Genomic DNA, 27,774 nt, shown 5'->3' on the forward strand with positions numbered 1-27,774 from the left:
GTTAAATCTGGGTGTGGGTAAATAAGGAGCCCTGGATGCTTTAGATTATAGTGCATGTAGCTCTGCAATATAGACATAAGCAAGTGATAAAACTTGTTCATCACTGTTTGATACACTGTTTATTTTTGTAATAAGAACAGAAAATTAAATCTTTCTAAATGCTTCTAAGAAATCTGTGTTTATGGAATCAGAGCTCAAAGTATTTGGTAAGAGCATAACAGTGGTTAGGTTTCTGCCTTGTTTTAAAGAAAGCAAACAAAAAAAATCCTAATTATGCTGTGACTGATTTCTGAAATCCACTATTAGCTGTAAACTAATAACCAGCAATTTATGTATTTTGACCACTATTCCTCCAAAATATGTATCATTGCCACTCACTTGGAACTACACCAGAAGGCTTTGGAAAGAGTAATTGTCTGACAGAATCATCAGAGCATTTTGGATATCAGTATTTTTGCTTTAAAAATCCCAGGTTTGCTAACCTTATTCTAACTCTGAATTTTTTTCTCTGTTTATCTGCCTATGCTACTACAGGGGTTTGGTTTAATGTAGGTATGATTTAATGTACTTCATTTAGGAGTAACTATACATATTCCCTTTTAATTGTACTGATTTTCATCTAATGTTACCACTTCAGTCATGTCCCATACAGCAACAGCGTGACATCCTGAAACAAACTAAAACTGAAAATATTCAGGGATAGCAAAGCACCAGCCAGAAAGTGAAGTGCCTCTGTTTTCTCTTTGATTACAGCTGCACAGTATGTGTTTTACTGCTAGTGAAATGCATACATTTGTTAGAGTAGGCTGTTGCTAGTATGTATACAAGCTATCCCTAAAAACTGTTATCCCATTAAAATACTAACTAGCAATGGGTCATTGAAGTCTTGCTGATCTCTCTTGGCAAAAAGATCCAGTCACATCTGTTTGTGTCTCTAGGTGATGTTGCGAGTCCAGCTTCAGAGAAAGACAATGATCCATTCATTTCTCTAGGTGAAGACCCCTGTCAAGTGAACTTAGTTACTGTGAAACCCAGCCGTCAGATGGGCAAAGTTCCGTTGCGGGCTCCAAGGACGAAGGCAGCGTCTCGCCCTGTCAGCCTGCCTGTGGACCGAATACTGCCTCCGTGTGTTCTGAATGAAAGGAATTCACGAAATGCAGGGGCAGTAAGTTCAGAGAAGCTGAGCAGAAGCCCCACTATTGAAGAAGTCTCAGAGGTGAAGGCAGTCCCTGCTGTTGATACCTGCTGCAGACTGCCTTGTTATGACAGCCAGATGCTGCGAAAAACTTGGGACAAGCAGTACAAACAGTATGATATCACAGCAAGGACAGCAATGATCGTGACTAACGCGCCCCAGGAGATCCGAGCCCTCGAGAGTGGAACTGCAGGTGCTTTATCATCATCAAGCAGCCTTGGGAACAATCCAGCTAAAGCCATTCTTCCTAATAAGCCATATTCCGTTGTCGGGTCAGGAAGGACAGCAGTAGAAGAGAATGGTCCTGATGTTAAACCTCTTGCTGCCTTTAGGCCTCCAAGAACATTGCAACCACCCCCAGGGACATTTTATAAACCACCCTCTAACAAATCAAAAGAAAATGGAGATGGTTCTTCTGCTAAAGCTTGTGCACCCACCAGTGCTAGCTCTGTGCTCCCCCAGGATAATACTGTGAAACTGGCTAGGAGCTCTGCACTTCTGTCAGGTGATGAACAAAACACAAATGAACAGAAATCTAACTCAGAGGATAGTCACTCCACAGATCTGAAGCCTGCTTACCATAGACTGAGACCAAAAAGGATCCAAGAACTGGAACACAGGGAAGCTCATTTTGTATAGGGTGCAAATTCCTCTTGTACTATATGCAATTTCTTGATGTTGCCCAATGGAGGCTTCCCTTTGCCCCTTTATCCTTTGCCTTCCCTTGAGAATCCCACTTTTGTGCCATATTTGAGTTATTTTTATATATGCAGCATTTTAAAAATGGGGGGAGGCCTGGGGAACTGTGAATTAAAGTCAAACCTTTTGTAGATCAGTAGCTTTCAATAAAGATGTAATACATTCCCAGTCTAGACACAGGGGTTCATTGAATAAGACATTGAGCTTCATTTCATTGTGTGGAATGGAGTGCTTATTCATAGAGAAACAGCTATTTTTCTTAATAGATGTTATAATAAAAATGAAAGGTTTAATGTTCACTGTCTAAGCATAAACCAAAGCTTGTGCTTTGCTCTGTAAAAGCATTTGTTCATTTTTCTAATCTGTGCAATTAAAGCTTTGCTTTTGAACAGGCTTACATACTGGCCAGCATGGCAATAATTATGTATCATATGTGTATATTTTAGGCAGACATGGTTATCTGTTGTCAGTTTTCTATGTTGCCACTTTAATCTTTTCTTTTGTACAGCAAGGATGCATTTACTGAGCTTTACTATTCAGAAGCAGCAGTCAATTCACATCTGGTCTCTTGTATAGCTTAGTGAGTGGGGCAAATGTGCACAACCTGTTTCACTTGGGTGCCATTCTGGACACATTCATTGCCCTGGTGTTGTCTTTCCCAGGTGAATGACAAGGCAGTGTTTTGCTTGCTATAGATCAGTTTTGCCACTTAACCTGGTGTAACTGAAATTAAGAGCTTCGTTTCCAAGTTTCCATGAAACAGATAAAAATAACCAAAAATCAGCATTAGTAGGTGCATCTAATGGTTTTCACTTTGTATTAAATTGTTTTTATGTGTACACTGTGTTATATTTGCTTTAAAATATATTAATGTGTTAACATTTCAGTGACTCTATGGCTTCTATATCTGGATTTCTTCTAACTTATTAAAATACAGATGTTTGGCCTGTGCAATAGTGTAGTACTCTCCTGCATCTGTCTTCTGGGACTAGGGGGTGGCACACTTTTCTTTATGGGATTACAATTAGCATGACCCTTTCCGGCATACTATAGAGTACAGTTGTTTTAGCATGGTACTTTCTACAGATGTAAGCACCAGGATGACTCTCAAAGGATGGCAAAGGTCAAAAATCACTTTTCTGGTTTTTTCAACAGGAAATAGACTGGACTTTAATACACCATTACCTTTGCCAATCTTCCCTAAACACCACAGATAAAATCCCACAGTCTGTTTGGTGGACATAATCTGATTTTTGTTTCTAAAACTCAAAATGTTGGACTTTGATTCCTTGTCACATTTCCACAGAAGTAGGACTTGCATTCTTGGCAAAGGCCATCGTATCACTGAATGGATCTGGCCATTCTTGAGGTAATTTCTTGGGGAGCTGCCTCTTATTACAGAAGACCTGAAAGCCCCAGATGCTGCTGTCTGCCCAGACTGGTGTTGGGAGTTGCAGAACAAAATATATGGAAAGGCTTCTTGACATAGATGGGAATTCGTTCTACTTTGACAGTGGAGGAGTGGACTATATATACCCCACACAACTGGTTAATGAATCATTAAAGACAGTGTAGTGTAACTTCATAGCACAGTTGTGAAAGGATCAATGTTAATTAGGACCCCAAAATAGCAAAATAATCTGTGAATTATCATTAAATTTATTGTCTGGCTATAATTGTTAAAGCATGTCTAACACTGGATATGGTAATGGCTTAAGAAATTAATTAAACGTCTCAATTTAATAATTTATTAATTTAATAATAATAAAGTTGTTCAGCTACTGTGATGGAGGTCTCTGGTACTCCCCAGAGCAGGCTCCTGAGATAGAGAATTACAACAGTGAATACTGACCCGTGAGAAACAAACATTTCTTATTCAAGTCATACTACCAGTTGTTACTGGCTCTTGCCATACTCCTTTTTACATAACATCTTCCATCTTTTGCTAGTCCTGAAGGTTTCTGCACTTTTTAAGGTGTTTCCCACAGCACCGCAGGTGCCAGTGGGGTGAGCAGGGCCCGGTGCCTGTGGGTGGGGATCTGTAGGTGTTTTACAAACCCATGTTATTTCAGGGAAAACATCCATTGTAGAAGATGATTTACGTGTCCCAGCTTTATAATGCCTTCAAGTGTTTTTATGTAATACAAGCGAAGAGCAAGGGCACGACATTGGAAATGGAAACCTCTGGAGCCTATGTAAGTGTTACGGCCCTGCCGCCCGGCGTGGCGGCAGCGCAGCAGCGCCTGCGGGCTGGGGCCGGGGGCTCTTTCCGAGCCTTCCCTCCAGCCCGGGGGCAGCGGGGCCGGCGGGGGAGGCTGGGACACGGCGGCTTCGAGGCCATTCTGTGACTTCTTGATTTGTCAATTTCCGTAAACATTTGCACGGTGGCGTCACGGCCGTGTTGTGTTGGGGCCCGTACGCTGAGGGCTCGCCCGCCCTGTGAGGGAGCGGGTCCGGCGGCCGCCTGAGGAGATGAGGAGGCGGCCGCGCAGCGGAGCCTTACGCCTGGTGGAAAAGACTTGGTTTCCTTTGGAACTAGAAATGTTTCGATTGGCCCCTGTTGTTTCTTTTGGTTCAGATGGAGATTTTCCTCTGTCTTCCTTTGAAATGGCTTCACTCCAGTGGAGGTGCAGCAATCCTACCCACCTGCCCCAGGTGCCAGGCTGTGGATCACACAAAATGCCAGAACCCAGCAGCTTGAACTCTGGGGAGGAAACCTCTTGCAGTCAGATTTGTTTGGTAATTGCATTTTCTGAAGCCGTAATGCACTGCCTCATCCCTCTTAAAGCTTTGGCAGAGTACCGACTTCTGTCAGTCGCTGACCTAATTAGTCATGACAGCTGTTTGTTTAGTAGCCTCTGAGGCTACCAGAACTACCCTTCTGAAACCATCTTCTCAAACAAGGGGTTTGTTCAGATCTGAAGAAATACAGAAATATCAACGTCCTGGTACAGTCTTGATTGTGCTTGGGTAGGTCATATTGGATATTTGTGAGGATTTTTATTCATGAGTCCTTAAACTCGCAGATGGAGCTGTTCTGTATCAAGCAGGGGATTAAAACAATCTCCTTACAACTGAGCAGTGTTATTCTGCGACTGCTAACTGCACCTAAGATGTGTGTTTCTTTGCTGCCAAGCTGAACATTCCTTCAGAAACCTTTCTCTTTCAGCAGTTCTCAGAGATGAGGTAAGCTTTTGTGGTAAGTTTTCAAGGTTTTTGTTGCTTCTGTGTAAGAAGTCTGTGTTTTGCTTGCAAATCCATGAAGTCTTTAGCTTCCGTGTAGCAGAGGCCTAATGGAGCTAATCTGAGAGCTGACATGAAAGGCTCTGCGAAGGCAGCGCACGTATGGTAACGTTGGTAACCTAGCTCAGAGCGTGTTTGTACTTTCTGTGTGACTTTGCTACATACACTGCAGCTCACCATACACAGCAGGCTCAGAGCACAGAGTTAGTTCTATTTGGGTGAACCTAAACTGGAATGTGTGCTTCAGCACCCTACCTGATATGCTGCAGCTACTAGTGTACATTCAGTCTGTGTTTGACAGAAGAAGAGTCTGATTGTGATTGTCTTTGATTCATAGAAATACACCTTTCAAACAGAAGTTCCATGAGGCCTTTTCTCAGTCTCTCTGATGTTTTATCATTTGATCCTGGTTTGACAGAACTTCCCATTCTTGTCTTTCAAGTTACTCCTTATTTCAGAGGGAGGCCTCTGAAATACATAGGAAACACCTAAAAAGCTTCAGCTTGGGTTTCCCCCAGTAGTTTGAGATAGTTGGGTGCAAAAATTAACTCAGAAAGCCTCAACCTGTGTTTGTGTAGTTTTCTTTTCGTACACATAGATAGATCTGTTTATAGGATACATTTATACTCACCCACTCCTACAGTCAGTCTAGGCAAAATTGTGTAGCATTAATTGTGTTAACTTTCTAGTGAGCCTGTGTCGAGGGACATCTTCTATGTGCATAAAAATGTCTCACAGGTCAGGAAATGCTGGAAAGCATTGTTGAACATTAGAAGTGCTGGCCTGTGAGCACACCCAATACAGCTAAGTGTGGATATTTGCAAAGCTATCTTTTCTGGTAATTTTAAAATTTTCTTTATTTTACAGAAATATTTGTTTGTGGTACTGGAGAGATTACTGGGGATATTTTTATAATTTGCTGAACAAATAGCATTTAATCAGACTTAATTTTTTAGTCAAAAGTCAGGAATAAGCCTGGAAATAAGAAAACAAGATTCTGATATTTAAAACAGCTGTTAAAACTATGGCATATGTGTGTGAGGTAAGAGGATATCACAACACACATGCTGTGTGACCCCATGTATTGCATATAGGTGCTCATGAAGCATGTCACTGGGATTATTGTATCTACTGTAGGCACAATGCAAGAACTATCACCAAACATCTATTTCTACTTTCTTTATGGTCTGATATGTAAGTGGAATGTCTCATGATTTGTTGTTGCTGGTAACGAACTACAGCTCTTTAGGAAATAGCTAAGTCCTAGTGATGACTGTGGGTAGAGCTACAGTGAAATTGTGCAGTGTGTTCCATAAGCTTAACTTTATTTTACCCTCCCATGTAAAAGTGATAGGCCCTACATAAGCTTCCTCTGTTTACTTCTGAAGATCCCTTTGTAAAGCTAAAAAGTAGAAATGGGTCACAGATGTAGTTGACCATAGAAAGCAAAATATCCTCTACCATCATCCAATTGTGATGTAAAAATCTAATTAGGAGAGATTAATTTAATCTGTTAGAGCGGTCTTTGAAAACATGTGGATAGCAAAAAGAGATCCATTTTCTTAAAATAACTTGCCTTAGGATTTCAGAGATGAAAAGCTTGTTTGCTGGATAAAACAATTAAATTATCTGTTTGCCTCACACATTGTGGTAGGGCTCAAACCCAGTCTGCAGCTGAGAAGCAGCAGCAGTGCTGGTTTCTCTGCTTTGCACTGCCATTAGTCAGAGTTAGCTTCTATCTGAGTCTTTATGAAGCTTTGTTTCTCTGTCTGGATTGAAGCAGGCTGTGTCTTACCTGTGATATGAACATTTGCTCAAGAGAAATTTGATTAAAGCCACTTTTACAAGAGGAGGTTGCCATAGAACCATAGAATAGAATCATTGAGGTTAGAAAGGACCTCCAAGATCAAGCCCAACTTTTGACCAAAACCACCACATCAACTAAACCATAGCACTAAGTGCCATGTTCAGTCATTTCTTGAACACTTCCAGGGACAGTGATTCCACCACCTCCCTGAGCAACACTTCCAGTGAAAAAAATCCCTCCTGATGTCCAGCCTGAACCCTCCTCTGGCACAGCTTGAGGCCATGCCCTCTTGTCCTATCACTGCTTGCCTGGGAGAAGATGCCAACCCCCATCTTGCTAAACCCTCCTTGTGGGTTGTAGAGAATGGTAAATTCTGCCCTGAGCCTCCTCCTCTCCAGACCAAACCCCAGCTCCCTCAGCCACTCCTCACAGGACTCACTCTCCAGCCCCTTCCCCAGCTCTGCTGCCCCTCTCCAGGCTGGCCCCAGCCCCTCAGTGTCTCCCCTGAGGTGATGGGCCCACAGCTGGGCACGGCTCTCCAGCTGTGCCCTCACCGGTGCCCAGTACAGGGGCACAATCCCTGCCCTGCTCCTGCTGCCACACTGCTCCTGATAGAGGCCAGGATGCCCCTGGCCTTCTCGGCCACCTGGGCACACCTGGCTCATGTTCAGCCGCTGTCAACCAGCACCCCCAGGCTTTTTCCCACTGGGCAGCTTTCCAGATACTCTTCCCCCTGTCCACAGTACTGCCTGGGTTTGTTGTGACCATTGGCAAATGGTTGTCACACTAGCCAATCTGCAGTCATCTGGGACTCCCTGGTTTACCAGGATGGATGATAAATGATGGAGGGAGGCCTGGTGAGCTCTTTTGCCGGTTCCTCCAGTACTCCTGAGTGGATCCCATCCTGCTTCATAGACTTGTGAGTGTCTAAGTGGCACAGCAGGTCACTAACTATGGCCTAATAGATTGCAGGGGAAATCTGCTCCTCATCCCAGCGCAGGGGAGTGGTTGCCCTGAGGATAACCAATCTTTGTGTTGAAGACTGAGGCCAAGAAGGCATTAAATACCAAGGGCTTTTCCTCATCATTGGTTACAATGTTTCTCTCTGCATGCAGTAAAGGATGGAGATTTCCTTTGGCCCTCATTTTGTCATTTATGCATTTATAAAAACACTTTTTATTATTTTTCACAGCGGTTGTCAGTTTGAGTTCTAGCTGAGCTTTTGCCATTCTAATTTTCTCTCTATGTGACCTAACAACGTCCTTGCACTCTTCCTGAGTTGACTGCCCCTTCTTCCAAAGGTTGTAAACTCTCTATTTTTCCCTGACTTCCAGGGAAAGTGCCCTGTTCAGCCAAGGCTGGTCTTCTTCCCTGCTGGCTCACCTTTCAGCACATAGGGATGGCCTGATCCTCTGCTTTGTTATAATTTGTGCCAGAAGCCAGCTTAAAGTGCGTGGTTTAGGTGGCCCCTGTGTGCAGGGGCTCAAAGGCCCAATGATGGTGCTGGGGAAGGTGCAGAGTGCAGTGCTCTGCTGTCAGGGCTGCAGTGGGCTGGGGAAAATCTACAGAGTGTTAAATTCTGTAAAGCAGTTTTGTGGAGGATTTTCAAAAGTGTACCCAAAGCCCTCTGAAGGGGAAAGAAAAGGGCAAGCACTGCCACATGCTTTTAAATTCTTTTTTCAATAATGAAAGCTGGATTGTTGTTCAGCTTCTACTTGGAAGAATAATCACAGGGAAACTGTGGTAGTGCTTATATAGCATCATTGCCCAGCATGAGCACTGGTAGGAGGTTTTGCTACATTGCTGTTTCAGATGCCCTTTACAGATGAAAATCTATAGGGAATTCAGTGTTCATCCAGTTAAGTGTAGTGGTCTTTTTCTGATTTTAGAGGAGTGTTGTTATATATGTAAATGAACTTCTTTTATGGAAATTGAATTTCTTTCAGTGCCTACTCTCTTTCTGATTGCAGCCATCCCAAGCCATCACTGATTTTATGAGCAGGGTGCTGCCTGTAAAGAGTGAAGATAGATCTCCACCATGACTTATCACTCCAGAAGTTCATGTACCTCCTCAGACCAAGTGGAGTTCTCCACACATTATTACTAGGTACTATTCTTTATTATGGTTCTACTGTGCTGTTTTATTATAGTGTTTTTCTCTACTTCAAGTAGTAAAAAATATTTGTTGTGATAAATGATGCAACAATTAACTGCCTTCATTACACGCAAGTCCAAGTTAATAGCCAGATTCAATGTTCATGACTTTTTTTATTCTAAAGAGATGTTCTTCCTCTCTACTGCTTTTCAGTGCTGATAAATGTGTCACAGGAAGTAGCCTCCAAGCAAAGGAAACTCACGATTTTTCATGCATGATAGTGTATGAAAAGTGCAAAATTAAATGGTACAGACAATGAAAGGAACTGATCTCTGTGATAACATAATCTTAAAATAAGAAGAGAAAGCTGTTATTTTGCTCTAAGGTCTGTTTCTGATGTCAGCTAAGAAATGGCAATGCATCCTTTGCCACAGGTAAACCAGAAGTATTGATGCAGAAGAATGAACTTCTTCAGGCAAGTCAGACTTCTCCTCTGGAAGAACTGGATCCTTCGGAAAAGACAAAAGGTAAAGTATTAGTCTTTGGGTTTCAGGTTTGAACCATGCACTCCACTGGTACATTTATCAGCATGCAAAACTCTCAAGTTCCTCAAAGATTCACATGTGATCTTTGTAGGGGTCTGTTGTCTGGCATCTTGTCTGGTGCAGTTTACAAAGCTGCTCTTTACAGACCAAACATAGAATAGCCATGTTGGGATTTTCTTTGACAAATAACGTTGTGTACCAGAAGACCTGTGGTTAGTAATATTTATATGTTTTCACATAAAAAGATCTGTTGTTAGAAAACATAATGATCATCATTTAGCTCAGGAGGGTTTGCTTCCTAATTTTAGATTTGCTCTTCACACTTAGCTGCTCTTAGATGTGATTCTAGTTAGGACCTTACAGTTCACACAGATTGTGTCTTTTTTAGTATGGCTGAATGACATAAGTAAGGCAAAAGCCAGAAATATTTTAAGTACTTTCAAATCCTCTTAGATCTTATGATATTTTTTCTTACAGCAAGACTTCATTGCAGAGTCTACAGTTGATCCATAGCCAATTTAAGCTTGTCACATTTATGTGGTCTTATAACTGTGCTTGCTCCATTACAGCTCTGTCTGGATATTACATTTCTCTGTGCATGTTGCTGGGATTTCTGGCTATTTATCATGTGGTTCTGCAGGATTATGGGCTGCTTTCTGATACTTATAGTGAATTCTGAGACACCTTTTTGTCCTCTGGATAAGGTCCACAGGAAAAAGTCAGAGGTCTGACAGAGGTCTGACTGGTCCGTCCTTACCACACAACACATTGTGTACCAAGTTGAAAGCAAGCTTCCGTTGAGTTTCATACTTCAATCTTTTCCAAACTAGTTAACTCAGACAGAAAGGAGCTACCAAATTCAAGTCTGAGGATTTTCTATTTCCTGGGGGTGAAGAAAGAATCAACATCTGAGCATTAACACAGATTTACTCTGCAGCAAAGGTAGACCAAGGAGTTTCACCAGTTCTTGCCCCTCTGCATTTGAGTGTTTAGTGCTTCTCCCAAATGGATGGCAATGGATATTGATCAGACCTTGTGGACCCTGCTGGGAAGGGTATTCAGAGCTGTGCACAACAGCTGTCAGGTTTCCCTCTCTAATAAATGTGTCATTTGCCCTTTGCTGCTAGGAAGATTTTGTCTGCTTTTAAAAAGATCAGGCATGCATAACTTCCTAGGTGGTGGTGGGTGGGTTTTTTGTTATTGTTCTGTTTTAGAAAGGAAACCCTTAAGAAGAAAACTGTGAAATAGAAAATTGTTGCGTGGTGTAAAGCTTTCTACCCTTTTGCTGTGAGAATATGTTGTGCTTAACTAAAGCTGTTAGACAAAATTAGAGTGGATAAACAGGGCAGCTCCAAAAAACCTGCTCTTAATGATGCTGTGGAGTGCCTTTTGCCCAAAACAACATTCAAATGTGACCCATCTTGTCTTTGGCTCTCCTGCTATGTGCATTATTATCACGTATTTGGTACCTGGTTGGGGAGGAGGGAGCAAAGGTAAAGAAACAAGGAGGGTTTTTCTCTACTACCACCCTGGTTCTGAAGATATTTTGTCCTGGCAGTTACAGGGAGGAGCAAAAAAGTGCCATATGTCTGGACACAAAAATCCCATTGCTGTTCCTCAGAGTCCAAGGCCTGTGTTACAGGATCAAAGGATTGTAGTTTCAAACCTCTGCCAAAACACACAGAGGCAGTAAAACAAACTGAAACACAGGAGTGGAGGAAACAGACTCAAAACCAGGCAGGATGTTGCTCTGTGGTAAAGCAGTGCCCTTGATTTTCTGGCATGACATGGGAGCTGGTGACTGTTCTAAGTGTATTGAAAGGTCTGGACAATAAAGTGGCTTTTGATGGGGTCTTCTGTGTTATTGAATAAGGTGTTTGATCTTAATACATGCATTTCTACAGGTATTAGGAAATTAATAGCATTGAAATGAATAATGACAAAAAGAAGCGAAAGTAAAGGTCAAAGTATGTATATCTTATGCTGCAGTCATTTACTTTTGGGTAAGCAGAGTGTACTGACAGCCTGCTAATGAGCCCAGCAGTGTCAAAGTGTGGATTAAAATAATCCATCTGTTTCTTATATCTAATCCTTGTTGTAGAGTCGTGCACTACCTCCTGCCTCTTTTCACCTCAGTAAGGATGTTTAGGTGTTTCTTTAGAAGAGGTAGAGAAGCCACTGAGCACTGAATTCATAGTGATGCTTCATGGCATTCTGATGAAATCCTCTTTTGGGTTTCCTTCTCAAATGGTGTAACAGGCGATAGATAGCCATGGGCACGTGCTGGGCTTTTCTGCTGTGAGAGGAGGCCTCATGCCTTTAGCCATCTAGTGACTCTACAGTGGTCTATTTGTAAAATTAATTTTTAATTTACTTTTTTCCTTTTTTTCCAGCTTCGTTTTCTAGTGGAGCTTTTATGGCCTCTGTCATTGTTTCTTGCACTCGTCTGGCTGAGGAAAGCAAATCCACTGTATCGCCAACATGAATGTAAGAATGTTTCAGATGTTATCATGATCTGACTTGTTATAAGTTATGGCCAGGTGTTCTCAGACAGAGGTATTGGGATCTGTTTGTGGAGTGTTACTATCCAGTGGTGAAAGAACAGACTTCAGTACAAATAGCTTAGTTATTTGTAGCCATGTAGAATAAGACTTACCAGTGAAGACATAGAAAAAATGTCAAGTTTTCCTGTGAGATGCTTTCTGGTCAGACTTATGTGGAGTTTTAAGGTGCTATCTAGTTTTGGATTTCCATAATTCTGTTACTGAGAAAGTACTATCTCACTACCTATTTAAAAAGTCATTCACATTACTCAGAATTAGTTTCTGTTGAAAATTGCCATATGCTTATATTGGTGGCTTCTTTTTTCTCAGTTAAGGATAAACCTATGTGATTCCTATCACATTCCTTCTGTAGAGAGCCAACTCATAGTGCTATTTATATTCACAAAGGCTGCATTGGAAAAGACACCTAACAATTTCTATTTTGTTTTTTGGTACTCTAGGTCATTTCCCAAACAAGGCAATGCCATCAGCAGGAACACTGCCATGGTTACATGGCATCTTCTGCAACATGAACAATCCCTGTTTCCGCAGCCCGACCCATGGAGAGGCTCCAGGTGTAGTGTCCAACTACAAAAATTCCATGTAAGCAGAGTTGTGTGTGTGAGGCTGGGTTGCAGCAGTACAGGCCTGCTAGGGAACTGCTCATGGCTTGCTCTTGGCACCTGTTGGGCAGTCATGAGTATGAATGACGCAGGGAGAAAGGCTGGAGTATCCTCACCTTGCTTAGAAAGGTCTCTCACCACACCAAGAAATATTTTAAAGAATTGTTCTGTGGGGTGAATGAATAGGGAAGATAATAATATACCAGTGTGCAAACATTGGAAGACAAAAATTTTCAGTTCTAGCACTTTGGTTTCATGCTGCAAATAGTCAACAAAGTTGAAACAGCTCACAGTGGTAGGTTTAGGCCTTTTAGAGAGAGACTTCAGTGCATGTCTCTAGGGAGCACATGTTCACTTAATAAAATCCATAAGAATTTACTTACTGAATGTCTTGGGACAAACCTTTTTGATAAAAGAGCATGGAATACCTAAGCCTTCTTTTCTCATCACTGGAGCTGTCCCCTCTGAATGAGAGCTCTGCTGAAGTAGCAGCAAATAGGAACCTGCACTGCCACTTCTTATGTAACATCTGTTTTGACTATATACTTGTGAGACTTTAATCAGAACATACCCTTCTGATACTAAGCTTGTTTGCAAAATAGGAGGATGGGAGATTTCCAGACTATTACTGAAAAAGGGCTGTTGGAGTGTTTTATTGCATTGTTCATTACAGCTGAGTCACGAAAGAAAGTATAGTGGACAAGGACCCTTGGAGTGAAAAAAACCCTGTCAGCCTAAATATAAAAATGCTTCAAATCTCCCGGTTGCAGAGTCCACTTTAGAGCATCCAATGATTAAAATTCATGAGCTAATATTGTGAAGGCCACTGAAGCCCCTGTCATGTGAAAGACTGTAATGTGGACTTAACTTACCATTTGACCTTTTGTTCCTGGTGAACAGGATTAAAAATAGTTAGCTGAACATTTTTGGTGGGGTACAGTCAAACACACAGTGAAGCTAGAGGGTTCTGGTCTCTGTACATTCTGGCTTTTCTAGGTTGCTTGTAACAGAGCAAACTGTCGCTTTGTCAGTCCCAATGAATCCAGTGCACTACAGCAGAAGTAAATTCATTGTGTTCTCTGAAAGAATTTGGTCCTTCCTGTTTGTTGTTTTCTGTAAGCTAAAATGAGTCATGGGGACTGAGATACACTGTTGCATGCATGGAAAAACATAATACTGTTAAAGAAGTGTAATGGCCTTGCCTGATAGTTAGAATTTCTTATGCTTGTTCATAAACAGAGGGTCTGGTTGCATCCTTGCTTGATCTGCATGTTCTAACCCAGAACCAGTAGTTGAACAGCTGCCTGTGACTATTTGTTACTTGTGTTTTCCTGCTCCTCCTAGAAGAAATATTCTGAAGGGGCCAAACAAATTGGAGGAGACTGATGTGTGAGGTGAAGGATGTTTCTGTTTGTGAATGACTCCATGTCATTTGCTGGGCTGAGCATATACCCAGAGTGGCCCATTCAACTGCTGGAGGTGGGCCTGGGCTACAGCCAGGGCAGATTTGCACTATAACTGTGAGATACAAGTTGTCTGGGGAAGGTCCTGTGTCCCCAGAAGGACCAGCATGGCTAACAAAAAAATATATTAATGGCCAATCTTCTGCAACACCAGTAGCCCTCTTAAAACTTCTGTGGAATTTCAAATCTAACTGAACCCCAAACTATCTGAAACTGAGGACAAGACAACTTATTTTTTTTCCTCATCCCTAATACAGACAGTCAACATTTCCTCTTCTCTTCTCTTCTCTTCTCTTCTCTTCTCTTCTCTTCTCTTCTCTTTCGTTTGTTTGGTTTTGGGTTTTTTTTTTTACTTGAAAGGTTCTCAAGAGTCATCACTCTTAAATTACTGTTTCTTCATTATTTCTCTTTTCAGTCTTGCAAGGGTATATAAAGATGCTCAGGAGCTTTTACTGGAAACCCCTGAAATCCATGACCTTGGAAGAATCTGGGAAGAGCTGATCATTATGACTCAGTTTATGGAAACAATGAGAACTAATCCTGAAAGAATTGCAGGTAATTGTTGTGTCTATATCCTTTAGACTATTTAATTTTTCCTTCTGAGAGTTGGATAGTAGTTACTTTGAAGTCTGGCAGCATTATAATATATTTCACATGTAACTGCTGCTCTGCTTACTGTTAGGGTAAGTTCAAATCTGTTCCGTGACAAACACTTGTCATTTAAGGAAAAGGAGAAGAGGCAGTCATCTCCTACTACAGCCATCTTAAATAACAGTAGACAAAAACTTGAAAAGCATGGATATCTCACCACACAAAGTAAAACATGGGTTAAGAAATGTCATTAATTATCATTAAAGGAAAAGCAAAAGCAGTGAGAAAGTTCACTGGAAGATGCAAAGGAATGAAAAATTAGGAACAATGAATATATGCCAGGAGCATAACACAGAGAAGTGCTTAGAGGTGTTTGGTTACAGTCTTAGCTAAAACAGGTTTGAAACAATGAAGAAGGAAACTCTTCATGATCTATTTAGAAAGCACAGAACACTTATAAATAGAATTGCAAAATCATTGCATTAATTTTTATTCAAAGCAACTTGCCAAACTCAAAACACAGTCCTGGGGAAAATAGGGAAAGGTATAATTGTAAAATTTTTGGACTTGAAGTATAGAATTTGAAAAGGATACTCCTAAAACTAAAGGTTTAAAAATGGTCTGGCTTTGTGAATTGATCTGTCCCATTCTCAAATCCTTTGTCACAGGAATAGCATTCTTATTAAAATTAGTCACTCTCCGATATTTTTAACAGGATGTGTATAAACCATCTGATGCACATGGTCCACTATCCTATCAGAGGTTTATAACTAGAAGTAAAAAAGGGATTATCTCCTTGTAAATAACAGTGAGACAACCAAATGCCCCAGAATGTAAACAAGAACTCGAGTATAATCTGAGCTGTTGTTTGTACCCAGCCGTAGAAATCAAACATGACTAGAGGGGAGGAAAAGCATATCATGCCATGGGTTTGCTGTGTATTGCTAAAGGGCCACACCCCATGGTTTAGGAAGTTGCCTTTGCATCCCATATCAACTTTACTCATGAAATATAGAGTACGTTCCCATGAATCCTGTGACATGAAATGTTAACGCTCCTTCGGACTCTGTGGAGGTTTTGGATGTGTTTTACTTTAAAAAAAGTAGAAATTTGGAATTTCCTTTTATATAAAACACTATATTGTTTTATATAAACACTATAGTGTTTTATATAAAAGGAAATAAACACCAATAAACACAAATAAACACCAAAGTCAGTTCTGAAGCTTATCTAAATAAAATAGGAATTGCCATCTTTCTTCATACAGCAAAAGTTACTGAAAGACTGGCTATTTAAGCTGTCTGTGTTTACAGCTTACTACTATCGCTTTTAAGTAACAATCTTAATTGAATAGCTGCAATGTTGAGCAAGGAAAAATTTGCAAATGCCAGAGTTGTGATTGCCCCTTCTTCTGATTCCTGAAATCAGACCTGCCTCTTGAGTCCTCCTTCCTTGTCCTGGTCTCCCTTTGCTCTGACACTTTTGATGAGATGTTTTCTTGTGGTGTGCTTTTTCCTCCACACTGCCTGGATGCCAGGAAAGGCATCAGTAAGAATATGAGGGACAGAGCCCTGCTATTGTTTTCAGTGTTTACTGCTTGAATAAATATGTGGAGAAACAATTGAAGAAGTTCTCAGACCCTGTAGCCTCAGGCCAGAATATGCTTAGTGCAGATGGAATTGTGGAAGTTAGTTGGCAAACTCTGATAAGACTCAGCTCACAGAATGGAGTGCGTGTTTATTAGAAATGTTGAAAGTTACGTTCCCTATGTCAGTAGGATACACACTGCTCCTGTCAGTTTCCATTGCCTGTTCTAAAGACAAGAAGAATTAGAGCTATTCAAGCATTCTTTACCAAAGTCTGTGGATGCTGTGTGAGTTACCTTTAATAAAGGTATAATTTAGTAAAGTTATAATAAATATTTGATGAACATGAGCAACATTAGGTTTCCAAGCTTTTCTCTTGCACCATGCTGAGGCAGAGTTCTCACTGATAAGATTTGTAACAGAGACAAGTTTTAAAAACTGGAACTCTTTGACTTTAGGAAAGCAGTACTTTGAGTATTGTTACAGACGGTAGCAGGGAAATTGGTGGCCTCTTACATGTGACTAATTTAACATCTTACATGTGTCTAATTTAACAGTGGGTAGTCTCACTGGTTTGCCTGAAGAGTAGTTGTCAATCTAGTTTAATATAGTTGTTAATCTAGTTTATTATGAAGCATAAGCTACACTTTATGCTTCTCCAAAGAAATTGAGTTATTTCTCATGGAAGATTTTCAAGGGTCACATTTGCAATGCTAGAGAATAAGGTTAAGTAACTAAAATTGATTGACAACACTGAGAATTAGTGTAAATGTAAAGGGTTGACTGAAGTTATTTACACAAGGCTCAGAAGAAAGGACACTAAGAACTGTAGCATACTTGAATCTGAACCTTTAAAATAAAGCATTACATCAGAAAAAATCAGACAGTTTCAGATGCAGTCAGGGCTGCTTTCAATGTGTCCATTACTGTAGCCCTAGTCTGAAACATCTTTGAGAGATCAGATATGCAGAGCCAGAACACTCAGCATTTTCTGATTATCATTTCCCAACAAAGGATTAAAATGATTTTGAATTGCAAAAATAATTTTATCCCCAGTTAGTCACGACTAGGTATAAGAGCCAAAGCACATCCTTTTTTGCAGGTTTAAGCCAGGATATGAGCTGTTCTTTAACTTCCTTTGTTTGGTATCTCACTGATCTGTGCATTCTTTTTTCATCCAGGAAGAGGAATACGAATTCTTGACATTTTGAAAGATGGGGAGACCCTCACTTCCTTCTTGCTAGAAAATGTTGGCCTCCCAGATTTTGTTGTTTACCAGCTTATTAATGCTCAAGTGCGCCCTGAACAGGTGGGTAGGGTTTAACAGCTACCAGGTGGTTATCTGTGAGGAACCAATCTCTTGGCTCTATGTGCAAAGTAGCCTCAGTGAAGGCCTTGGGCCCAGAATGACTGATGCCTTATGGGTCGTTTGTTCAATTTCTCCATTTGTTTTTTGTGAATCTAGAGGAAGAGATGTTTGGTTTGTCTTTAAATAACATTTTGAGTATACATTAAATATTAAAAAATCATTAAATAAACAGCAAAATTCTGTTGTTGCACTCAAATAATGAGCATCAAGAAACAGTACTGGCAAGTACTGCATCCATCCCCATGACTGAAGACTTGACTCAAAAACATAAGGAAGCTGTGCATCCTTTTGAGATAATAGTCCTGATGAGAGAAGAACTAATGGAGGTTCTTAATTTATAATTTCTCTGCCCTAATGTCAGCATGATATCTTTTTGGTATTGTCTTACATGAATAGGTGAAAGTGGAGAAACAGACCCAGTTTCTTTGATTCTGATTGAAAAATAGATCTGCTTAGAAAATTCAGAGTGAAAAGTGCGGGTCAAATCCCTCCTGAAGCAGCTAAGCAAGGAACTATGTTTGACCAAGACCAGGCTGTCTCTGCTTCTGCACGTACATGCTGTAAATGCTTGTGCATGGTGGCTGGGAGCTCTCTGAGGAATGCTCTATTAATGAATGAATGTTGCTGAATTGGAATTCTGGAACAATTTCTACACTGCATTAGTGTGGGTGGAAGCAAGTGAATAATTGAGGCTGAAAGACAAAATTCCTCTGTTTCTCTGCCACATAAAATGCAAATTCTAAAACTGTGTGTGGGCAGAAAGAAGGAGGGCATTCATGACTTTTCATGCAGTTCCTTTTGTGCATCATAGGTTCCAGCTGGTGTGACCAGTAGCCAAATTACTTATTTGCTGAATTCTTGATTGGTACCTGGGGAAGCCCTCCCCTGTCCTCACTTTATCATGAAGCAATACCACAAGACCATACCAAAGCCAGTGTAAATTGATACATCCTATGCATTTTCACATTTCCATGTCAGCTGAGATGTTGAAAATTTACTTCCTTGCTGCTTGTGACAAGGAGACTATATACAGATATCTTGCTGGGTTTCTCTTTTCCTATTAATCCCATCCCTCTTCTGCACCAGAGGTCTGCTGTGTCAGGAGAACTGAGTGCTGCTGTGTTAGACTCTATTAGCTCCCCAGTGGCATTCATTCATCTTCTGCTAAAAATTCTGCTTGCCAGTGTATGCAAGACTGAAGTTTTCAACATCATCACCAAAAAATAATTATTGAAACCTGCTGGAATGTGGTGTCTTTCTGCTGTGTTTTCTGTGCTGATGTAGAAAGAGATGTAGTTCTCTTTATGCTGGAAATGAAAGAAATTGAGTATTGGTTAGAGGAAGCCAGAGGAGATGTGGTGTTAAATACCACTTTTGCTGCCCTCTATGCAGTTTCCTTGTTAGCAGTAATTGCAGGGATACAAGATCATCTCACCAGAGCTGATTTACAGCTATGAGGAAAGAAAGTGCTCTGAATACTTCTTTCAGGTGAAAACGATGCAGAAAAACCAATGTCATAATTTTAAAGACACAGCAAGAGAATCATTTTCAGTAGGAATTGAACACTGGCATTTTCTGTGGGAGATGATTTGCTTCGTTCCAATAGCCCTTCTTGATAAGCAAGTTGCTTGTGCTGGACTTCTGCATGGTTGAGGTGGAAGTTTCAGAGCCATGACTGGACCCTAGATCTATGATTGTCTTAATTCTCAGCCGTGATAGTTCATCTCCAGTTCTTCATGCTGCTCCGCCCTCTGTTAGCCTGCTTGTTTCTGTACACCCCTTCCCCCTGCTGCTGATGGCACAGAGCTGATCAACCTGAAAGCAACTTGTTTACAAAAGCCTGACTGTTGCCAACAGCTGGCTGGAGATCTAGGTCTGAGCCGCCTGGGAGTCAGGAAATGACACACAGAGCTGAAAGCTAAACCTGATCAAACAGCCAACTAGCTGAAAAAATAATTTGGACTTCATCTTGCCAGCTTTGGCTAAACAGTGACACATTGATTAAAAAAAAAGTATTGAAGTTTCCCTCTGAGAGCCTGCTTTTTTGAGTCATTCTAAGATAAAGATAAGAAACTGATGTTAAAGCACAACAATAAGAAGTTCAGGAAAGATTGGCAGCAGCACAGCCTACCGGAAAAATTGGAAGGGTGGAGGTTTGGTGTTTTTCTAATCCCATCTGTTCATGAACGTTATTGAAAAGCAGTTACAGTTTGTAAATAACAACTCCTTTTTTTTTTCTGTGTTTATCCTTCTTAATGATGTTAATGTCACTGTTTCCTCATTTCACAAGTCAAATCAAGGTTCCCAGGGTGCCTCCCTGTGCAGCCCAGTTTCATTGCAGTTGACCCTGCCTGATGAGGGCCACACCAAATGAGGCGTGTATGGTTAAAAAATGCTGTTCTTATCACACACATCCCCAGGACTTAAGTGACCCGGCAAATATGCTAATTATTTCACTGACATAAACTAACTTAAATCCAATTCAAATGTTCCAATTTGAGGGAGGGCAGGGATGTGTGGTTTTGGAGGTTTTTTGCAAGACAGGCTGGATCTGTCAGTTGAATTCCTTCTTTTGCATTCTGCCTTTCTCTGCACTGTCAAACTTGTGTTAATAACACCTTTATACCAGTACAGCTGTAGTGATGATAGTGCCTCTCAGATACTTCTAGAAATTCACATCCCTTTTTTGCATCGTAATTCCAAAATGCAATCTCTGTGTAATTCAGAGGCCTTTCTTTTTTTGTCAACTGCTGCTCCATAAGCTGAAGCTCAGGGCAGTCATGGCAGATAAAATACAATGGTTTTCACATATAAAATTTTTATAATGATGAATTTCCTAATTTGCTTAGATAAGAAGTAAATATACATCTCTGTCTGACCTGGTATAGTTGTGGTGTGTTTTTTCAATCCATATGTCTTGAAGACTGGAATGCTCAGCAGATTGTTTTTCTAAAGAAAATTATTTTCCTGGATAGATTTTGACAATTTCTAATAAGAAATTTAATAATTTCTTATTAAATTCATTTAGTCTAATGATATTGTGTCAGTGCATAGTTTTTACTAGTCTGAAAGTCTGTGTTCATCTCAAACACAGCATACATTTGCAGTCATCACAGTGTTCTGAGCAGTGTTTTCCTTAAATTTGCACTGTGAAAGGAGATGGACAGAGGATGGGAACATTAGCTTATAAGCAATTTCCAGGGCTACTTTTAATTATATTTCCATGTACTCTGTATATTATAAAGTAAGTAGAATTTATTCATAGACTACAAAGATTCCATAACAGCAATGTAAATCCCATGTAAATCTACTCATTTCTATAGAGTTATTCTGCATATACATTGGTTTAACTAGAAACTAATGTGTTCCCATTAGTTGAACACTAAAGAGAAAAAATGTGGGCTTTTTCTGTTCTATGTTTATGTTATAAGTGGTAATCAGTAAATGGGTGTGATTTAATGTAGAATGGCTTTGTAAATCCTGGCTATGTGCCTGTGCAGAGTGACAGCGAAAAATGGCTGTGGGAAGAACTGTAGTGAAATAGTCATAACTAAAATAGAATGCTGAGGGAAATCAAGCTTGAGAATGAGAGGTATTGTTTTTGGTTTTTTTTCTTAGAGCAAGTAACAGCAAAAATATAACTAACCTGAACATAAAAGGTAGAGTGATGTAGTACAATCATTTGGTCCTGAGAAAATAATTTCAAGCAAGCTGTAGCTATTCCTCCTTAGCCACAAGGATGGGTGGCATGGCTTCAGGTGTGCTTAGATGACAGTGAGGAAGGGAAGATGACTCACAGGGACTTTTGCAATGGAAGGAAAATCACTAATGAGAAGACAAAAAATATGTCTGAAGGGAAGGTGATCTAGCATAGCATCAAGTGAAGGTGATTCAAGGGTTGATGCTTCAGCTGACCACATCTCTCTGCCACTCATTAAAATATTAGCAGGGGCTGATATCAAACTGTCCACTTTTCATAAATTTTTAATTGTTCCTGAGCAGTATACAAGTTTCCTAATAATAAGTAAAACACTGGTTTTGTTTGCAGTTCGCCTATGGTGTCCCTAGCTTGACTCTGAAGGACATTGCTTGCAGTGAGGCCCTCCTGGACCGCTTTATTATCTTCAGCAGCCGAAGAGGTCTCCCTTCTGTACACAAGGCCATGTGTGCCCTGTCCCAGGACAGTCTACAAAGAGTAGAAGATGCCTTGTATGCAAATGTTGATTTCTTTAAGCTATTCCGGCTGGTAAGTATTAACACAATTAACTCTGCCTTATGTTGTCTTTTTTTTTTCCCTTAAATTTCATTGCTCTTCAAGATTTTTTTTTTTTACTACATCACCAATTTTCTGAGTGGTCTTAGTTTATTACCCCTGCAAATATAAGGTTATGGATGTGTGATTGTTAACCTACCACCAGCAGGACACCAGATAGTTCTGAGTATGTTTTGGAATGAAACAGATGAAATTCACAGTACAGCATAACTAAGAGATTCAAATGCAGTTTTTCATTCAAAGTTTGTGTTGAAATATTATCTGGTCTTTCCAGTCTGTGTAGCCAAACAATGTGTGGCAAACCTATAGGGAATCATGAGGATTCTGGAAATACTGGATGCAGCCCATTCTGTCTTTGCTCTGTCCAGCATGACAGAATTTTACATGGCAGTCAAAGTCACGGTGCAGCTTGAGCTGGTGTAGCCATGTGAGCCATTTTGAAAAAGCCAAACCAACAAAACTCGGAAGTTGTGCTGCCTTTCATCACTCTTTCTATAGAAGCTTTTCCTTACTCCTGTTCATTTTCTTTGCCCTTCTTTGTGTTCCTGTTTCTACTGTGACCTTGCTATGAATTCACCACTTCTGCAGCCTTGGTTTAGTATGGCAATATTATGCCACTCTATATATATGTACAAACATGGATTAATATTATTACTTTAAAGTATATAATAAAATGCAAATTATATAAAATAAATAATTATAAAATAGCATCGTTTTCTAGTATTTCATTTATATTCTGCACACTGAGATGATGCTTTCAGAGAACTATTAATAAAGGCTCCAAGGTCTCTTTCCTCATGATAGCAAACTTAAATGTCCATCACTGTTTATATATCTTTCATGTTTGTTTTCCCTATGATCATGCTTTGCATTTTTCAACACTGAATTTAATTTGCTGGTTTTCACCTTTAATGTGATGTCATGAAACCATCACATTGTCAGTTTGCTTTATAGGAGCGGGCAGGATATATGAAAAACTCCTCAAGTTGCATAGGAAGTATTGGTCAGACTCTTCTGCCACAGCAGTGTAACACTATGATTAATTTAACATGGATTTTGTTCAGCTGTGATTTTCCCAGAACTGGGAACAGAATATACCAGGAACTGCAATTGACACACCAGCAAAACACTGTTTGATTATTGTATTTGATAGTCAGTCATTGTGCCCATGTGATTTTACCAACCCTGATAAGGATTTTTGTTCAGCTTCTGAGACGCTGTTTTCCATTCCTAAAAATATATTGTCTTATGTTTTCATGTATCTTATGCTTGCTGGAAGTAGCAGAGAATTCATACTACAGTATTTCTAAAATAGATTTTTGAGGTATTTGAGGTCTTCGAGTGAATATTTACAATGTGCTGCCCAGCATTTTTTACAGGTTTACAAACCCTGTTCCTCAGAGTTTCAAAAAGACCAGGTTCAGGCAGATGCTCCAAGAACACTGTATAATCTTTGCACAGACTGGTTCTCCTTAGGGGACAAGGAGAAGTGTGTTTTGAAGCCCTGCATGTATTCTTCCTGCCTGAATGTCAAGTGACAGATCAGAACATGCTAACATGAGCTTTCCATAAAAGCTTTCGCCTTTGTGACTCCCTGCCAGGTACCTACACAGTGCAGTTGTCTTCTGCTTTCTTAGCCACCTACTGACTGAAGGGAATGGCAGGCAATCAGCAGGGTGTGTAGGCGTATTGGGGAAGGCTTTTTAGGGCCTTGTCTCATATCACAGTCTAGCTATCTACAAGTCCAGCTTTGTATTTTGTTGTACTAGCAGAAGAAAAGCCTGAGAAAGCCTCAAGGTGCCAGCTCCAAGTGCATATGTGATTCTTTAGACAGCTGACAAAGAAGGATGCAGTGATGCAAACAAAGTGGTATGTGACAGAATACCATGGTGTCACCTGTTTCTTTTAAGTCACTGATAAATTAAATGTTAACTTCTACTGAAAAGGCAGTTTGGTCAGTCTGAAGAAGAAGCCTGGGAAAGTAATGGTTTCTCTCAGGTTTGACAAACACTGAGGATCAGACTGTCCAAAATCCAGGAGTTTCCAAAGTATAAAGTTCTACAAATTATTTACCTCCATGGCAAATGCAGGCTTCTGTGTCAAACCTTAGCTAAATTTGGAAGTCACCAGGAGTCTGTATATCTCACTGGAAGAATAGCCTCTGTGAGAAGCAGCCTCTCAAATGTCCCAGTTACTGCAGACCTCCTTCATCTTTGCACCTTTTGTCATGGTGGGCTTAGATGAGCAGAACAAATCCCCAGATATATTTTAAGTGGCCTGTATTTGTTTCAGCCTTATATTAGAAAGAACATTTGCACAGATTTCTCTGTGTCTTGCACATGGGTACTGGATTTGTGGCCCCATAAGACAGGCTTATAAGATATTCTTCCAAATAACTCAAAGAATTTGAGCTACAGAGATGCCATTTGGATTTTCTTCTCATTGTTTTAACTGTTGTCATGTAGAACGTTGTCCCTATTTTTTATGTATTCACAGCTTCCCTCTGTGTTGGACAGAAACTCACCAGGTGCTGACCTGAAGGCTTGGGGGAGGATGCTGTCTAATGTCTCCCAAGCAGTGCAAAAGGTAAGTGGTCTAATAATAAATTACATCACTTTTCTGTATAGCTCATAGCCCCTTTTTTCCTTTGTTGTTTTTATGTTCCAGTTCCCGCTTTACCAGAAAAAAATTAGAATTGTTGGGGAAGAGCAGATTCCTTAAAAATTCATTCTTCTCTCATTACAAAATAAATGTAGACGCAAGCATTGACAATTCTGAAGTGTATTCTTTTCTTCAGAAAAGATATGAAAGAACAAGAACTGAAAATGGTGCCTGTGACCCGGGCAGAGGAGATGAAAGGATGAGGTTCTGACTGCATTTACACTTTACCTGATGGCACAACTGTGACCTCACCAGATGCTTACTTGCCTTGAGGGCTGCCATTAACCAAGTCTTGTCTTACTGCAGCTGGCCAGGAAGCCAAGTGTTCAGGACCTTTTGAGGGTTCTGCAACCATTTCTACAAGATGGAAGGCCAGAATCCTTGGGCCACTTGGTGAGTTCCCTGTCAGAACTTTTCTGTGGCTACCCAGAAGGAGGTGGATCCAGAGTGCTTTCCTTCAACTGGTATGAAGATAACAACTACAAAGCTTTCCTGGGGATTGACTCAACAAGGAAGAAATCTGGTTATCTTTATGATAATACAACCAGTAAGTTTTCCCACCAATCCATTAAGAAACTCTCGACAGGTGCACCTTATGTTCAAGTACTAGCATAGAATCTTGCTTTTATAAATAACATTTTAAAGCAGTTGATTTAGGAAATTAGAGCCAGGTGAAATTATTTTACTCCCTACTTGCTTCATAGCTGGAAGCCCAGCTATGGAAGCCCAGGACTTGACAACTGACAGAAATACCCATTTTTTTTTAATATGGAAGGCGTAATCATAGCCATGATCATAATTAAGACTGTTCCTCTGTTTTATCTTCTATTATATGCTACTGATATCAGGAAGAACAAGATGTTCCTGAAGAAGGTTCAGGAAAAGACAATATGGCATTCTGGAATTACTTTTCTTAAAGTATTTTTCTAAACTTTATTTTTTCTCCTAACTTGTTTGATGGCCTTGGGCACAGGAATTTAACAATCTCTCCTTTCCAATAATAGTCAATTTGATACATGGTGGCTGTTATTTTCCTGCATAAAAGTGCATCTATTTTGTAGCAGTAATGTTCTACAGCATGATTACATTTTATATAGAAAATATTTCAATTTACCAATTTTTGTTGCTTTTATTTCCTCATTTTTTATTTTCTCCTATTGTAATAGGATATAATGCAAAGAACAACCAATTTTTTACCATTTGTTATTTTGTCTTTTTATTATGTCCCCTTCTGTTTGCTAGTTAGTTTTTCTCTACACTGAGCTCACCAGCAGTTTTTTCTGTACTACCACTCATGTTATAGGTGGTAGCTCTGTGTCCTTTCTGCTATGATAGATATGATTGCATGGTGACAAAGTACAGATGGGCACTTTGCTTACAGAGGCTCATCTTACAGAGACCTTTCACTGTTTGTGTTAATACTTGGCTCTGCTTATGCCTGAGACTTCCAAAGAGGCCCAGTACTCCCTCTCTTCAACCAGGAAACAAATTAATTGAATGCTGTCCAGACAAACTAATTATTTCATAGTGTAGGGGTAAGATAAAAATATTTATATTAAAATATTTAATTTTAAATTATTGTAGGATCCAGTTCTGAACTGTTCCAGAGTTCAACATCCAAGTCCACAGGATCAGCTTTGTATTAGTATCAGCTGCAATACAAAGGAGCTAAATTATTAGGAGTAAAGCAAATAAAGCCCAAACTGCTCAGTCAGTACTGAGCTGTCTTGTTTCCTTCCATTTGAAATACCATGTAAATAACAGCAAATTTCAAATGGTTATTTATGTTTGCTTTTCCAATTTCCATAGCATATTATACAACTCCAATATCTACTTAATAGTCTTTCTGTCCATTCAGTCATTGTACTTCTGCATTGGAGAATGTGCTTTTACTCATTCAGATTCAAAATGTCTGTGCTGCAACTAAAAAGCCCCGCAGGATGTTATGTGTGATAGGATTTTAGTAGGGTTTTACATAAAGACTGTCTTTCTTTCTGTCTTTAGCACCCTTTTGTAATGCATTGATCCAGAACTTGGAATCAAACCCTTTAACCAAAATAGCCTGGCATGCTGTGAAGCCCCTGCTGATGGGAAAAATTCTCTTTGCTCCTGATTCACCTTCTGTACGGGAAATTGTAAAAAATGTAAGTTTTGAAATACAAAAGTGTACATTTCTAAAAAACTGTACCCCAAAAACATCTTTTGAAAAACAGTCACCAGTGACACTCAGCCTAATCAGATTTTCTTCTCAAAACTCCATTTGTTCTGCTGGTCCTGAAGGAAGGACAGGTACTCTGTTTAAAAAACAGGAGACAGATCTTCACTGATTCATCCCATCTTGGTCCATGCTTCATGGTTTGTCCAGCTCACCCAAGCAGCTTTTTGTTGGCATGATTCCACATTTACACCAGTAAGCATAGTAATATTTATTATACAGAGGTAGGAACATGAGCAGCTCTGTGCCAGTAAATATTTAAATGGAGCAACTGTGAGACTTAGATAAGCTTATTGAGAACTAACACTGAGATATTGCAAACCAATAGCAACATCATGGTTTATTATTTCATCTTTTGAATGCATAAAGAATTTTCACTTCATTAAAATAGGATGGAACCTGGACTCTTCAGCAAAATGCTTGAAGTTGGGTGCAATTAATCTGAGCAGTTAATGAAGGTTGCATATGACCCAGGTTTTGGCCACCTCATAAGCAGCAATTCACTACTCCAGAGATCTGTACAAGGCACAGAACTGCTGCTCAGATTTCACGCAGAAAAACATCAGATTTACAGCAGCTCAGCATTTCAGGTCTTAATAGCATGGCTATGGGATTATCTGTCTTTTCCAGCTGCCTTCCATTCATTCATCTACTAACATCATCATCTTCCTTTTTAGTTCTTAATGGGGAGAGATAGTCAATGGGAAAATTCTAAATAATTCTACCGAAAATCTAAGTATTTAAAGGAATAGAAATTAACTAGGCTTAATGTGCAATTGTTTTTTCCATTACATATACTACAGAATTTTATACTAAGTGAATTTGATTCTGTCTGGATTTTGTGGATTCTTTTTCTGATGGTTATT

At 40.0% G+C, this 27,774-nt stretch overlaps 2 protein-coding genes across 6 annotated transcripts in view; both read left to right on the forward strand.

Annotated features, from left to right (window-relative positions):
• Positions 1-2,784, forward strand: part of ARHGAP29 (Rho GTPase activating protein 29) — a 45,152-nt gene extending 42,368 nt beyond the window's left edge. For all 5 annotated transcript variants that reach the window (XM_054285761.1, XM_054285762.1, XM_054285766.1 and 2 more), the window contains exon 22: positions 939-2,784. In XM_054285761.1, the coding sequence (XP_054141736.1) occupies positions 939-1,834 (896 nt within the window). In that variant the 3' untranslated portion in view covers positions 1,835-2,784. The remainder of the gene's footprint in view (positions 1-938) is intronic.
• Positions 2,785-9,500: 6,716 nt separating this feature from the next.
• The window catches only part of ABCA4 (ATP binding cassette subfamily A member 4), a 59,945-nt gene continuing 41,671 nt past the window's right edge, over positions 9,501-27,774 (forward strand). The window contains exons 1-9 of the mRNA XM_054285760.1: positions 9,501-9,566; positions 11,978-12,071; positions 12,589-12,730; positions 14,629-14,768; positions 17,572-17,699; positions 21,808-22,005; positions 24,529-24,618; positions 25,000-25,240; positions 26,698-26,837. Coding sequence (XP_054141735.1) covers positions 9,501-9,566; positions 11,978-12,071; positions 12,589-12,730; positions 14,629-14,768; positions 17,572-17,699; positions 21,808-22,005; positions 24,529-24,618; positions 25,000-25,240; positions 26,698-26,837 — 1,239 coding nt within the window. The remainder of the gene's footprint in view (positions 9,567-11,977; positions 12,072-12,588; positions 12,731-14,628; positions 14,769-17,571; positions 17,700-21,807; positions 22,006-24,528; positions 24,619-24,999; positions 25,241-26,697; positions 26,838-27,774) is intronic.

Source organism: Melozone crissalis, unplaced genomic scaffold (assembly GCF_028551555.1).
Source record: "Melozone crissalis strain CALT ecotype California unplaced genomic scaffold, PUWL_Pcris_2 ptg000045l_1, whole genome shotgun sequence".
Taxonomy (NCBI): Eukaryota; Metazoa; Chordata; class Aves; order Passeriformes; family Passerellidae; genus Melozone; species Melozone crissalis.